Source organism: Zalophus californianus, chromosome 13, assembly GCF_009762305.2.
Source record: "Zalophus californianus isolate mZalCal1 chromosome 13, mZalCal1.pri.v2, whole genome shotgun sequence".
NCBI lineage: Eukaryota > Metazoa > Chordata > Mammalia > Carnivora > Otariidae > Zalophus > Zalophus californianus.
Window position 1 is genome coordinate 32,907,437 of NC_045607.1, and position 14,111 is coordinate 32,921,547.

General features: G+C 43.7%; 1 protein-coding gene across 1 annotated transcript in view; it reads left to right on the forward strand.

Moving 5' to 3' along the window:
• GABBR2 (gamma-aminobutyric acid type B receptor subunit 2) overlaps positions 1–14,111 on the forward strand; it is a 343,152-nt gene that overhangs the window by 187,954 nt on the left and 141,087 nt on the right. The window contains exon 6 of the mRNA XM_027616869.2: positions 3,065–3,265. Coding sequence (XP_027472670.1) covers positions 3,065–3,265 — 201 coding nt within the window. The remainder of the gene's footprint in view (positions 1–3,064; positions 3,266–14,111) is intronic.

Here is a 14,111-nt window from a genome sequence, read left to right on the forward strand (position 1 = left end):
AATAGGAAAAGGGAAATGTCCTTTCTTTAATGGAAAGGGGAGGAGGCGAAAGGAAACATAATAAAAAGAGGAAACTGGATTTTTAAAAATAATTCATGTCATGGTTACCTGTCAGCAACTAATAAGAACCAAAGCAGTCCCTGAGACTGAAGAAGGTGAGCTCAGGACTGCCCGTCGCCACATGGCAGGGCCCACCGGTGGCCACAGGTCCTCAGATCACATTCCTACCAGAGGCAGGAAAAATGAAAACTAAGGTGACTAAGGAAGCTGGAAATGTGTTCAGTCATTCTGCAACCACTTCTTGGGTGCCCTGGGCACACCAGGCACTGTGCTGAGCACCGGGGATCCACAGAAGAGTGGACGCCACTCTACAAAATCTCCCTCTCCAGCAAAGGAGACAGAGAGCATTCCTCTACTCCCAGCTCACACGCTCAGTCCGTCTGAATATGGGAATAGCAGAATAGAGGATCAGAGCCTTCCCCTCAGGTGCTTTAGATGGTGGATGGCATATTTAAACCGGTTCACCTACCTTGCAGGGAAGCCTCTTAGACCCTCACTCAAAGCCTATTTACTTTTGCCCTGCACGTATGTTTAACCACCCAGGCGCCCTGCTTTCCAAGCCATAACAGTTTAAAAGCAGCAAATTCAGAGAAGACAGGGACTCGGTGGCAATGAAAAGTGCCACCCTAGACCCAGCAGCATGACTGTGCACAGCCCGTAACTGTGACTGGTGTTCAGAATAAAACCATGCATTACAGAAAGGAGAAGGCAATGAGAAGGAGCTGCTAAAATGTGCCTGGATGTAGTGTTGGCCAGGCATGGTACACGTGTCATCTCATTTAATTCTTACACCACCCCAGTGAGATAGGCTTTGCTCTCCACAGGCTAGAGATGGGAAAAGCGAGACCCAAGGAGTTGGGTGCCAGAGTTACCAGCTGGTATGTGGCAGAGAATCTGGTGCTGGGCTTGACTGTAATCTCCCTTTTTGTTTGTTTCAGAAGGTCAGTAGGAAAATGTTTATCTTCATCAAAACTAAATAACATTCTAAACAAAATCTGTTGTCACTCAAATGGGCTAAGCTTCTATTTTCTGGAAAATTCACTCACAAGGAACAGCTCCTAATGAGACAAGGGCAGGTCAAAGAGCTGTCACAGCAGATCCCTGGGCGGCTTCTGACTTCCTGCTCTGTGCTGTCTCTAAGTTATCACAAGGTCTTTGTCCTCAGAGAGTGATGCAGGTCTGCCTCTGTGTCTGCTTAGAAGTCCTGTTGTCCTCACTCTGTATCTGTTGACTCCTACTTAACATACATTCCTAATAAAGGCGGCGCTCTTCTTGCCTCAACCTGAAAGCTTCCAAAAAGTTTTGTTTTATTTATTTTGCTAAGAAAAAAGGGGAACTTCCCAAAAATGGGCTTTGAATCTTGTCCCCTTGACTTAGCTGTATGTGTTTGGGCAAATCCCTCGATCTCTGAGCCTCAATTTCATCATCTATAAGTTAGAAATAATAATGCATACCTCATAGGGTTGTTGTGAGAATAAAATAAGACAATGTGTATAATTGGCCAAGCATAATAGGGGCTCAAGATATGTGAGTTCCTCCCTTCCTATAAAGGATGAGAGTTGTAAAGTCTCACAGGTTCTGCCATTCATACAGTGACCTGGGATCGCTGGGGTGAGCCTTTTGTTCACAAATCTAGCCCCCTGACAGATCTCGGATTATCTTTTCTTCAAAAGAAAGATTCTTTGGACTAAATCCCATTTATTAGAGGGAAGATCAGGAGATTGCCTCCCTTTATTGAACTGGGATTTTATCCTATAATTGAAATATGAGGGCTGTCTGTGTTTTCTACAACAGTTGTGATAGGGGCAACATTATAATGTAGCTGCTGGAAAAATGACTATGATCTGAGGCTGCATTATAAGAAGTATATTATCTAGAATTGGGGAGGTCAAGGTCCCATATAATCAGAGGAGTCTAGAGAAAACACAGTGTGATCACTGCCTTGAAGTAGTTGAAGGGCTCTTTCATTAAATAATTTCAGTTTAATCTCCAGAGGCTTCACTGAACCAAGGAGAAGAGGCCATGGAGATGGTATCTGAACTGAAGTTAAGGAACAAACATTTTAACTCACGTTTATCCCAATGAGATGCTCCACTGCCCATGCTGCAGGATGGGCTTTCTTAGGTATTAAGAGAATCCTAGAAGAGTCGCCTCCCCAGATGTAGGAACGGGGGGGGGGGGATCTCTCCCCCAACTCTCAGACTTGACTGTAACTTTTCTCTAATGTACAGATGCCATTAGGGTCTCTGGCCCACCCTGCTGTGGACAGAGCCTGGCTAGCAACCCAGAGCCAAAGTGGAGGGCAGCCAGAAGCTTCCTGGAGTCCAGAGCAATCTGGCAGGCTCCCCTGCCATGCCCTCTTCGCCCCTGTGTTATCTCTGTTGTAGGCCAAGGAGCCCAAAGGGGCGTGGCATGAACTGTTTCCCAATGTGTTCATGGCTCTCCAGGAATGTACTGCAGGATCATCTAAGGGTCATGTCTGAAAATGCGCACAGTTCATCACAGTACACAGAGAGCATCTGTTGCAATGATCTCATGATTTTTATCTTCAATTCCACTAATGTGATGTATTACATTTATTCATTTGTGTATGTTGAACCACCCTTGCATCCCAGGGATAAATGCCACTTGGTCATAGTGTATGATCTTTCTCATGTGTTCTTGAATTCAGTTTGCCAATATGTTGTTGAGAATTTTTGCCACTATATTCATCAGAGATATCAGTCTATAGTTTTCTTTTCTTGTAGTGTCCTTACCTGGCTTTGGTCAGGCCCTCATGTTTCAATTTTTATTCAGTGTTTATTATTTTATTACATATGTTTCCAATAAACTACCTTGGGTCTATTGAGAGATGATGAGGAAAGATAACAAAGCGAATAATAGAAAAATTAATAAACCCTCTGGTAGGAGGAGGCCTGAGCTCCCTCCACCTGTCTCACAGGGCACAAGTGCTTGAACAAATGTTTAAGTCTTGGTACCTTCATGGTCAACCCATCTGTTGCAGGCATATGAGGAGAACATGTATGGTAGCAAATACCAGTGGATCATCCCAGGCTGGTATGAGCCTACCTGGTGGGAGCAGGTGCACACAGAAGCCAACTCATCCCGTTGTCTCCGGAAGAATCTGCTTGCTGCCATGGAGGGCTACATCGGCGTGGACTTCGAGCCCCTGAGCTCCAAGCAGATCAAGACCATCTCAGGAAAGGTCAGTGCCATGGTCTGCCCACTTCAGCCCACAGGCCCATCTCTTTTGATCATCTTGTCTGATGATGTTGGTACAAAGTGCCCAGATCTTGTTCTGGCCATTGCCATGTGACTTTGAGCAAATCCCTTGACCTCTCTGAGCCTGTTAAATGGGGATAGCCAGACCTCTACTGCATGCCCCTCTAAGGAACTTGAGAATCAAATGAGGTAAGGGTGCTTTGTAAGCACAAAACCCAATGTCCACGTAAGCAATGGAGTCATGATTTTGACAGCGCCAACTACAGGCCCGGTGTTTCAGACTTTGTCGGGCTTTCACTCCATGTACCTCGGACCTGGAATGTCCTTTCTCAGGCTCACCAGTGCTCCCGTCAGCCTAGAGGAGAGGACAGACCCCCTCAAGTAGACTTTGGGAAACATGAGCTGTAGACCAGCCAGACTGGCTTGAACCCCACTTTGCCACTTACCAGCTGTGTGAACTTGAGCTTGAGTTGTCCAAGCCACAGATTCTTCATCTGTATAATAGGGTAGAAATACCCTCCTCTGGTGGCAGATTGTGCAATGTGACTGGCATTGTGCCTGGTCCCTCAGTGCTGTCACTCCTGGGAGCAGGACCTTGGACAGGGTGCTCCACATGTTCCCATGGGCGTTACTAACCCCCCCCCCCCCCCGCCCCCCGCTTATCCCAGAGAGCAGCAGGAGGGCCAGATAATGTGGCATAGGTAAAAGTATTTCAGAAATACACTGTTACCTATCATTGTAAGTGTTATCAAGAATCAGGGGATGGCGGCCCTGGTGAACAAAGACAGTTCTATCTCTTAGTTCTAACCACCAGCCAGTATCTAGGAAATCGGTGCACACAATTCCCTTCTGTCTTCTCTAAGCTCAGATGGTTCCTTTCTCCACCCAACCCCAGTTCCACTGAAGGAATTAAACTTCATGGCAAAGCTATATAAAATTTTTGTATATAATTTTTATCTATTATTTAATCTCAATCAGAGCCAGCTCTGTAAGAATGATTTATTGATTTCTTTAAAAAAAATGGAAAATCATGAGGACACATTTGTAAACAACTCTTTAGATCATGCTGGCACCTGAGGGATGCTGGAAAAACACTCTGGCTAGAAAATGTTGGAAGAAATATTTTCATGCAAAAATCAATGAGCATACAGAAAGTTTTCTGAGATGCTGAATAATGTGCAGAAAGGACTCATTTTATTTCAGTAAGTATTATTTTTAAAGACGTCAAAGTTTGTAGTTTTTTAGCAGAAATTTGAGTCCAGGGACACCCTGGACTCTAATCTCAAAATAATGTAAAATTTGAGGAAGATACAAAAACTAAGAAAAAAAATTCCCCACCAGCAGACAGCATAACTAAACTGAGGACTTTAGGAGACCAAAGACAGGAATGATTACACGCAAAATCTGTGAGCGTAGGGGCCATAAGACACCATGAGAAGGGCCTTGAATGTCATTCTAAGGAGCATGGATGTTACTGGGTGGGTGAGCCATGCACAGATGTAAGCAGTACACAGGAATGCGTTTTGGGAAGATCATGTTTTGCAGTATCTTTTAGAGGTAGTGCTCTGACTTTATAACATCTCCCAGGTCACTGACCTTCATTTTAATTTTTTTCATTTTAATGGTTTTTATTTAGGACTGGTGCTGAGGCTGACCTCACCCCCATAACTCTGTGCCTGGGAATGGAACACTTTGTGGGTATTCCTGGGGTTGTTCACTTCACCCCGCAGTGTGGGTGACCTACTCATTGGCCTCCCAGGATGGAACAGTGCCAGGCTCCCGGCATGGGTCAGCTTCCGAAATTCCAGGACACCCGGCCCCTGCCTCTGAGGTGTTTGAAGCAAGAGATAGCATTTCTTACATTATCCTGAGGTTACAAGATGATTGAAGTTACACAAGAAAATCTGAGGCATCTACTTCTTGAAATCAAAGTTTTAGGGCTCTCCTACAGATTATCTAGACCAACCTCCCATCAGATTCTCAGATCCTTCCTGGAGCAGAGTACTCGCTACTTCTCCCTGAATTTCCCCCGCTGGTCCCTCAGGGCCCACACAGGTCCTGTGGGTGGTCACCATATCCCCAGAGACAATCCTTGTCTAAACTAAACAGCCCCAGTCCCTCTAGTTGTAATTCACATGCCCAGTGCAGAACCTAAGGGCAAAATTTAAGGCGATGCTAAAAACCTCAGTAATCAAGATGAAAAGTATTGTAATGCAATATTTTTTTAAAAATTCAAAATTAATACACACAAAAAAATCCGTGATGAACAAAACGTCAACATTTTAAACAAAGGTAAGATTCACAGGACTGGGATTAGGGAGAACTAAGTGATCTAAGTTACACAATTGCAAGACTGGATCTTATCTTTATTTAAAAGGTTGATGTTTTGTTCATCATGGATTTTTTTTTTTTGCATTCGTTTTGATTTTTAAAAATACTGCCTTAAAATGTCATTTCTCTTGATTAATGAGGTATTTGGCTCCCTCTTCATTTTCACACCTTGCTCGCCTCCCCCTCCCCCCCCCCACCCCCCCCGCCAGTCCTGGCCCTGAACAGGTTGTGTTTATCAAACTCCTTCCCCACTCAGCCCATCCTCTGCGCTTGTTCTTGTTGAATGCTCTCTCCCTGGGGTATGGGGCTGGTGGTTGAATAAAGCATTCTTATTTGTGGTCTGACCACAGCCAAGTTCCCCTACTCATCTCCAAGAGTATATGGTCAAAGGAAGGTCTAGAGAGGTGGGAAATAGTTCTTGAATTTGAATTTGTGTTATACATGACTGCTGGGGACTGTGCTCAGTCTGGCACAGGCTGCTGAGCTCAAGGCCTCTATTTTGGGGTCCACTGGTGTCCATGAAGATAAGCAGACACTTGTAGAAGCAAGTCAGTGAGCTCTTGCCATCCATATTAGGGAAACTAAGCAGCAGAAATGGGAAGGGTCATACCCAAGATCCTTGTAGTGGGTTGAATAGTAGCCCCTAAAAAGATAGGTCAATGTCCTAACCCTTGGAACCTGTGAATGTGACCTTATTTGGAAAAAGCATCTTTGCAGATGTAATTAATTTAGGGATCTTGAGATGAGGTCACCCTGGACTACCTGGGTAAACCCTAAGCGCAATGGCGAGGGTCCTTATAAGAGAAAGGCAAAGGGAGGTTTGCCACTTGAAGGTGGTCATGTGACGGCGCAGGCAGAAACTGGAGTGATACCTCCCCAAGAAAGAGAATGCCAAGGATAGCCGGCAGCCACCAGGAGCTAGGAGAGAAGCATGGGATGGATTCTCCCTCAGAGCCTCCAGAGGGAACCAGCCCTGCTGACACCTGAGTTTTGGACTCCCGGCCTCCACAAGTGGGAGAGAATAAACTTCTGTTGTTTCAAGCCACCCTGTTTGTGGAAATTTGCCATGGCAGCCCCAGGAAACTGATACAGTCACCCAGCAGGTCAGAGACAGCCCCAGGACCTGAAGCCAGGACAGCTGGTTCCCTACCCAGAGCCCCTTCCCCTCTGCCATGCTCTCCGCCCAAGACTTGTGACAAGCTTAGAACAGAATGCACCCAAATCAGCCCTTTCTGTCTCGGCCAGCCACCGCTAGTAGGTGGCATACGGGAGAGCATGGCTCTGGTGATCGAGAGATCTGGCACAAATCCTGGCATTCCCACCAATTAATCTGCCTCTGGCAGCTAGTCATTCTCCTCCCCCACCCCCACCCCAGCCTGTTTCCCAACTGAAAAGGAGAGATTTGGACCAGATAACTCCTGGGTTCCTCTCACAGCTACGTTCTCTGGCTCTGTGCAAATATGGTACTGGGTTCTTACAGTGCGCTGTGTGACGTGGCTGTGATGTTAAACCTTGGGATCCCTGGGATAAAGGTGACTGCTGGTAGAGAAAGTTGTAGAATCGGGCAAAACAGTGGCCCCTCTTGGAATGTGTTCTCTGAGGTTTCCCCTCCCATACACCTGTTGCCAGTCAGGCCATCCCCAACTCTTTCATTGACACCCAGGAGAGTTCTGGTAGGAGGAATAACAAGGAATAACAAGGCCTTGGTCTCCAGAGTACATTCATCAGTCTCTTCCTATTGGAATTTCCGATGATGAGACAAATGCAGACCTTGGGGCTTCCCCGAGCACATCCAGAGCTCAGTCTTCTGGAACCTTATGAGGACAGCCTCTGGGCACTTGCTTTGGCTCTACTCACTGAGACTCCCCATTACCTCTCCGCTCCCCCAGAGGAACTCTTTGACATTGGTGATTTCCGTCGTCAGCTTTCCCTTTCCAAAGTCCTGTGAGGCTTGTTTCCATTGTGAGCCTTTACAGCTCTGGCCAGGTTTCTCTGGTGATGGCTCAGCCTCTCTGGACATTTTTCCCATTCTCCTGCTGAGACAGCTGGACCAAGGCACCAGATGGAGATGTTCACAGAACCCTGGAATCACTGGGGACCTCAGAGGCCCCAATCCCCCATCAAATGCACAGGCTCATTCTTTGGAGGAGTTTTGTAATGTTTTCTGGCAAGAAGCTTCTGCAACCACCCGTGACTATTGATTTAACAGTGCAGAAATGGAGGAAACACAAATCAAGTGAGTCCTCAGTGGAGAGCCAATGACCCAGGAAAAGCTGTACCCATCTCATTGTCACTGCCAAGTGAGCTCCCTGACAAAGAACGTGGAACTTCTGGGAAGCTCTGGGCTCTAAAGAGGAGGAAGGGAAGGGGCCATGGACAAGTAGGCGTGCTCCCTGGGGAGGTCATCCTTCGCAAGGCCACTGCCTCTGCCTCCCACCTTCCCCACAAAGCTCCTGTTCCCCTTGCTTCCCTAGGAATTCACTTCAATGGGGGACAGGTAGTGTAGCAGAGGAACATGGGCCCCGGAGGAAAGGTGTGGTAGCCTCTGGAGGGTCATAAGTAATAAGGGCACTGGCTAGATTTGAATTTTGGCCCCACCGCTTCCCAGCTGGGAGACTGAAAGATAGCTAGTTGTCCATACCAATATCCATAGCCCCCCGGTGTACTTCAGTAACACAGCTCTGGTTTTTGAGTAGGTATGTTGCCACCCAGCTGAAAAGGGACGTTTTCCAGCTTCCCATGTGGCTAGATATGGCCAGGATTCTAAGTCTGGGCAAGGAATATAAGTAGGAGTGTTATATGGGATTTCTGGAAGTCTCCTTTAAGGGGAGAGCTTGCCCTTCTCCTTTTCCCTTCTCCTTTATGTTAGCTGGAATGTGGATGGGATGGTTAGAGTTCTGGCAGCCATCTTGGCTCAAGAAGTGACCGTGAGAAGGAAGCTTCATTCTAGGGTAGTGTTGCATATAGATAGGAGCTGGGTCCCTGATTACACTATGGACCTGCCATGGCAGCCATGCACTGCCAACGTATGGACATCTTTTATGTGAGAGAACAATAAACTACCTCTAAGTCACTGATAATTTTTTTTCTGTTATAGGCAGCTGAATTGGGTGACATAGTGATAGTGATACAATGACATTGGGCAAGTCATTTGACTTTTCTGAAATTGTTTCTTATCTGCAATATTGGGGTAATAATATCTTTTATAAGATTTATAAGGATTAAAGTAAAGTAAAGTAAAGAAAAGTATCTTGCAGAGTGCCAAACACACAATAAGTGCTTGACAAATTGTGGTCTCTTCATTAGCACAGCAGCCTCAGAGCTGGAGAAAGGAATAGTGAGTCAGTTTACACACACATATACACAAATCCGCTCTGGCTTGTTGTTGGGATTTTACTGAATTTGTAGGTTGATGTAGGAAAAATTGACTTAATAATATATGAACATGAATTTTGTATATCCCTGCATTTACCAAGGTCATTTTTAATTTCTCTCAGAAATGTTTTGTAATTTTCTGTATGGAATTCTTGCACATACGGTGTTTGGTTTATTTCTAGGTATTTGAGGTATTTCGGTGAATATATGTGCAAATTACTATTGGGTGCATATGTAGGGGTGGAATTTCTGAGTCACAGGGTATGCATATGTTCAGCTTTAGGAGACCCTGCCAAACAGATTTCTAAAGTGGTTGTACCAATTTACACACCCACCAGCAGTGATTGAGAGCCCCAGTTGGTTCACATGCTCACCAACATTTGGTATTGTCGGCTTTTTAATTTTAGCCAATCTAGTGGGTGTGTAGTGGTATTTCATTTGAGTTTTAATTTACATTTCTCTGATGACTCATGAAGTCAAATATCTTTCCATATCTTTACTGGTCATTTTGATACCCTCTTTTACAAATTTCCTGTTCAAGTCTTTTGCCCATTTTTTCTACTTGGATTCTCTGCCTGTTTCGTATTGATTTGTAGTTCTTTTTAAATTCTGCATATGAATCCTTGGATGGTTATATGTATTATTTATATCTTCCCCCCTTCTTGAACTTACGCTTTCACTTCCTTAATGATGTATTTTGGTGAACAGAAATTCTTAATTTTAATGTAGTCCAGTTTATTCATCTTCTTTATGATTAGTATTATCTGTGTTCTATTTAAACATCTTTGCCTTCCCACACTTATGAAAATATTTTCCTATCTTTTAGAAGTTTTTTTTCCTTTTCACATTTAGATATAGAATCCACATGAAATTGATTTTATGTATGGTGTGAGGTAAGATCAAGATTCATTTTCTGCCCATGTGGATTTGTAGGCTGATGTAGGAAAATTGACTTAATAACCAGTTGATTCAGGACCATTTATTGAAAAGTCCATCATCCTTACCATCCACCCCCCCATGCTATAGTGACAACTCTATCATAAACTAATCATTGTATATAATGTGGATCTGTTCCTGAACTTTCCATTCTCTTCCATTGGTCCATTTCCTTATCCATTAACCAATACCACTGTCTTAATAACTAAAACCTTATTATAAGACCTGATACCTAGTCATATAATCTTTCACCTTTGTTCTTCTTCTTTAAGATTTTCCTGGATGTTCCTGGCCCTGATGTCATTTTTCATTTAGATCTACTCACATATTTACACTTTCCATTACTTCTCATTCCTTCCTGCATTTCTGTTCTTCTGTTTATGATCACTTTCATTCTGCCTGAAGAACTCTTCTTGGTCTTTCTTTTACTGCGGGTTGGCTAGGGACAAATTCTCTCAGTTTCTGGTTCTCTGAAATTTTCTTTCTTTTGCCTTTAATTTTGAGGTGTAAAATTCTAGATAGTCCATTATTTGTCTTCTGGCTTCCATTGTTTCTATTAAGTCAGGTCTTTTGAAGGTAATGCATCTTCCTTTCTCTAACTATTTTTAAGATTTTGTCTTTGCTTTGATCTTCAGCAGTTTTACTATGCTGTACTAAAATGAGGCTTTTTTAGGGCTTATCTTGATTGTAGTTCACAGAGTTCATACAACTTCATGAATCTGTGGATTGTACGTGTTTGGAGAGATTCTAGCATAATATCCTTTTAAATATTGTTTCTGCCTATTCTTTCTTTCCTCACATTCCAAGACAACAATTATACATATGTGAGACATTTTCAACATATTCCGTATATCTTATGTTCATTTCTTATTTTCTACTCTTTTTTTCCCCATCTGTGTTTCAGTCTGAATATTCATTAGCTATTTACCACTACTACCCTTTCTTCTAGTTCACTAACCTACTTTCTGCTCTGTCTAATATGCTACTTCATCCATCTATTGAGTTAATTTCAGTTGTTGTATTTTTCATTTTTAGACTCTTCGTTTTAATCTCTCTTTTTTTTCCATAGCTCCCAGTTCTTTGGTAATATTCTGTATCTTTTCATCTATTTTTTTGAACACATAAATGTTCCTCTTTTAAAGTCATGTCTAATAACTTCAAGATTTGGATCATCTGTGAGTCTGTTTCTATTGTCTATTTTTCTTCTTTCCTTTATTCTTTCCTTCCTTATTCCCTTCCTTACTTTTTGCCTGCCTGCCTTCCTTCCTTTTCTCTTTTTATTATTTGGTCCTATTTCCTGGTGTACCTGTTACATTTTATTAATATAATTGGAGATGAAAAAATACAGAGACTACAGATGGTGTTATCTTTCTTCAGAGAAGATTTATTTCTCTTTAAGAAGGTAGCTCAACTAGGGGAAGATCACCTAATCCAATCAAGAATTGAGATGATTCCAGTCTTCGTTTTATTTTTTTGTTTTTGTTTTCAAGATTTTATTTATTTATTTGTGACAGAGACAGACACAGCGAGAGAGGGAACACAAGCAGGGGGAGTGGGAGAGGGAGAGGGAGAAGCAGGCCTCCCGCCGAGCAGGGAGCCCGATGCAGGGCTCCATCCCGGCACCCTGGGATCATGAGCTGAGCCGAAGGCAGATGCCCAACGACTGAGCCACCCAGGCGCCCCTTGGTTTTGGTTTGTATAGACCTGGTCTATTTTGGTTTGCTCTTATTCCTAGTATTTGCCCTTCATTGTTATTAGCTGAAATCCTGGGGTGTTTACTGGCCCTGGAGTTCAACTTTTGTCTTCCCTGATACTGTGAGACTCCAAACACTTCTGTTTAATTTCTAAACCCCTCAGCCACTGCATTTTCTTGGCTTCTCAGCCTCTTGCTTTATGCGGCTTAGTTATCATGAAATATTTCAAGTGCAAAGACCAGTCTGAATACTGGGCTTACTTTTCTGTGCTGCTTTTTCCTCTAACACCTTGGTTTTTATAAGCCTTGCTGTCCTGATAACCCTGAACTATAGTTTTCTGTCTTGCCCTCCCTGTGGGACTCTGACCCAGTGCTTTGTTTCCTGCAATTAACTTTCCTACCTACAAATCAGCAAATGCCTCCAGGGGAAACAGCAAAGATTGCTGTTCTCTTCTCCAAGCCTTCTCTTCTTTCCAGCATCTTGCTCCTCAAGTCCTAGATGTCCTGGTTGCTCTAGGATGTCTTTGAATAGCTATTTTTACATTTTATTCTGCTTCTCTGAATGTTCTTCATGGGAGCTTTGGTCTGATATAAGCCATTTCATCACCGTCAGAGTGGAAGTGTGAACTGAGATGATTTTGCTTCAAAGGTAGAAGACAGCACCCTGGGGACAGGGTAGCCTGCCACTGCCTTCAGCTCTTTGAGGGGCTGTTGTGCATAAGAGGGAACAGACATGTTTACCGCAGCTCCACAAGGAGACACTGCACGCAGAATACAGGTCATAGGGAGATGCTGCAGATGCTGCATCCAGAACACAAATCTCCTAGACGGCAAGCACTCCTTAAGTGCAAGCTCTTCCTGAAGAGAGAGTGAGCTTCTCAGCCCTGGAGGAGTCTAAGATGGAGCTCAGCAAACATCTAGAAGTTGCTATTGAGAAAATCCAATAATCGGATTGTAGGAGGGACTTAATCAGTGGTAACCGATTTGTATATTCTTGAGATCTTGGAAGGTTGATAGAAATACAGATTCTGAAATTATCCCATAGACGTACTGAATCAAAATGTAGGGCTCTGGCATCTGCATTTAACGAGGTCCCCAGGCAATCTGCAAACTGGGGTACAAGAACAAGGAGACTAAATAACTCTCCCTAGTGTACCTCCCAAATGAGACTCTGGGATTCCAAAATCCCACAGGGGATGCTAGAGAGAAATTCTGCCAGTTTTGCCACTCTGGGGATGGCAGCTGGAGATGCGGAAGGGGAGGGGTTCTTCACCTTCTGCTGTCTTCTGTCCATGAGGCTCCTCTCTCCCTGAAAGCAGGACTCTGCTTGGTGCTGTTGGAATGACAGACCCGTAAGGTTTAGTCACATTGTGGGTTAGCAAGCTTGTGTGGGCTAGCCTGGGAGCCTAACCACTATTTATAACATAGTTTCTGTGGAAAAATATGTTCCAAGTTCCAACAACTGCCTTTCAAAAATATGCTGGAGCACAACCTGTCAGTAATTGGGACTATCTGTATAAAGTTATTTTCTCAGAAACTTTTAGCATCTCGTGATAAACTTGACCTCAGAGAATGAGTAATTAATCAGCCTTCAGTGTCAGCTCTACAATGGAAGAAATTCTTCTGCCCTGAATAATCAGAGGCCTGCTCGAAGAACAACTACTACTTTTTCTCAGACAATTGTGAGAGTGTTTCTTCCTGCTGTCATTGTTTTGCCCAAGGGAGATTGGTGCTGGCTTCACCTGGGAAGTGATGAATGGCCTGGGATATAATGCGGTGGCAATGACTTCAACTCAGTGCTTTGCTAAGACAGTGAGAATGAGGTCACCTTGCCGGGCTTAGCTACACCTGTCCCATTCCAACGACTCTTCCCACAGAAATGAGGTCAACAGCCATATTTCCATTGTTCTCCCCCTACCTCCTGTCCCTCATCCCCTGGGTGAAGAACAGTGTTAAGAGATAGAAAGATGTGGATTTATAAGTACACATGTAAAAAGTATACAGAGGGGCTTGTGTTTGCTCCAAGGTCATACTGAATAAATGATACGATTTTGTTCCCCCTACTGTCTCCACAAAAAATGACCCCAATAAACGACACTAAGGAAGTTAAAAGATTATACTCACTTATCCCTTAGTGAGACCACACTGAGAATGTTTGCCTCACGTCTGGGGCCCCTGACTTTAAAAGGGTCATAGAAACCTTGAAGGATGACCCAGTGGCATGTTCTGGGTAGGGAAGAGGTCTGGAAACATCATCTGAATATAATTATTAGGTTGAACAAACAGGACTCCAATACAGACACCAGCAGCCCTCGATGCTTTTGTATTAATCAGAGAAAGCTCACAGGAGCAAAATCCGGGAGAGAAGAAGTCAAAGGGGCCTCAGAACTTTTATACTTAAAGCAATTAGAGAAAACAAATCCAAGTAATTTGTAATACTTTTAACATAGCCAATAGCTAAATTTAATAACCAGAAATAGACCAAACTTTAAAA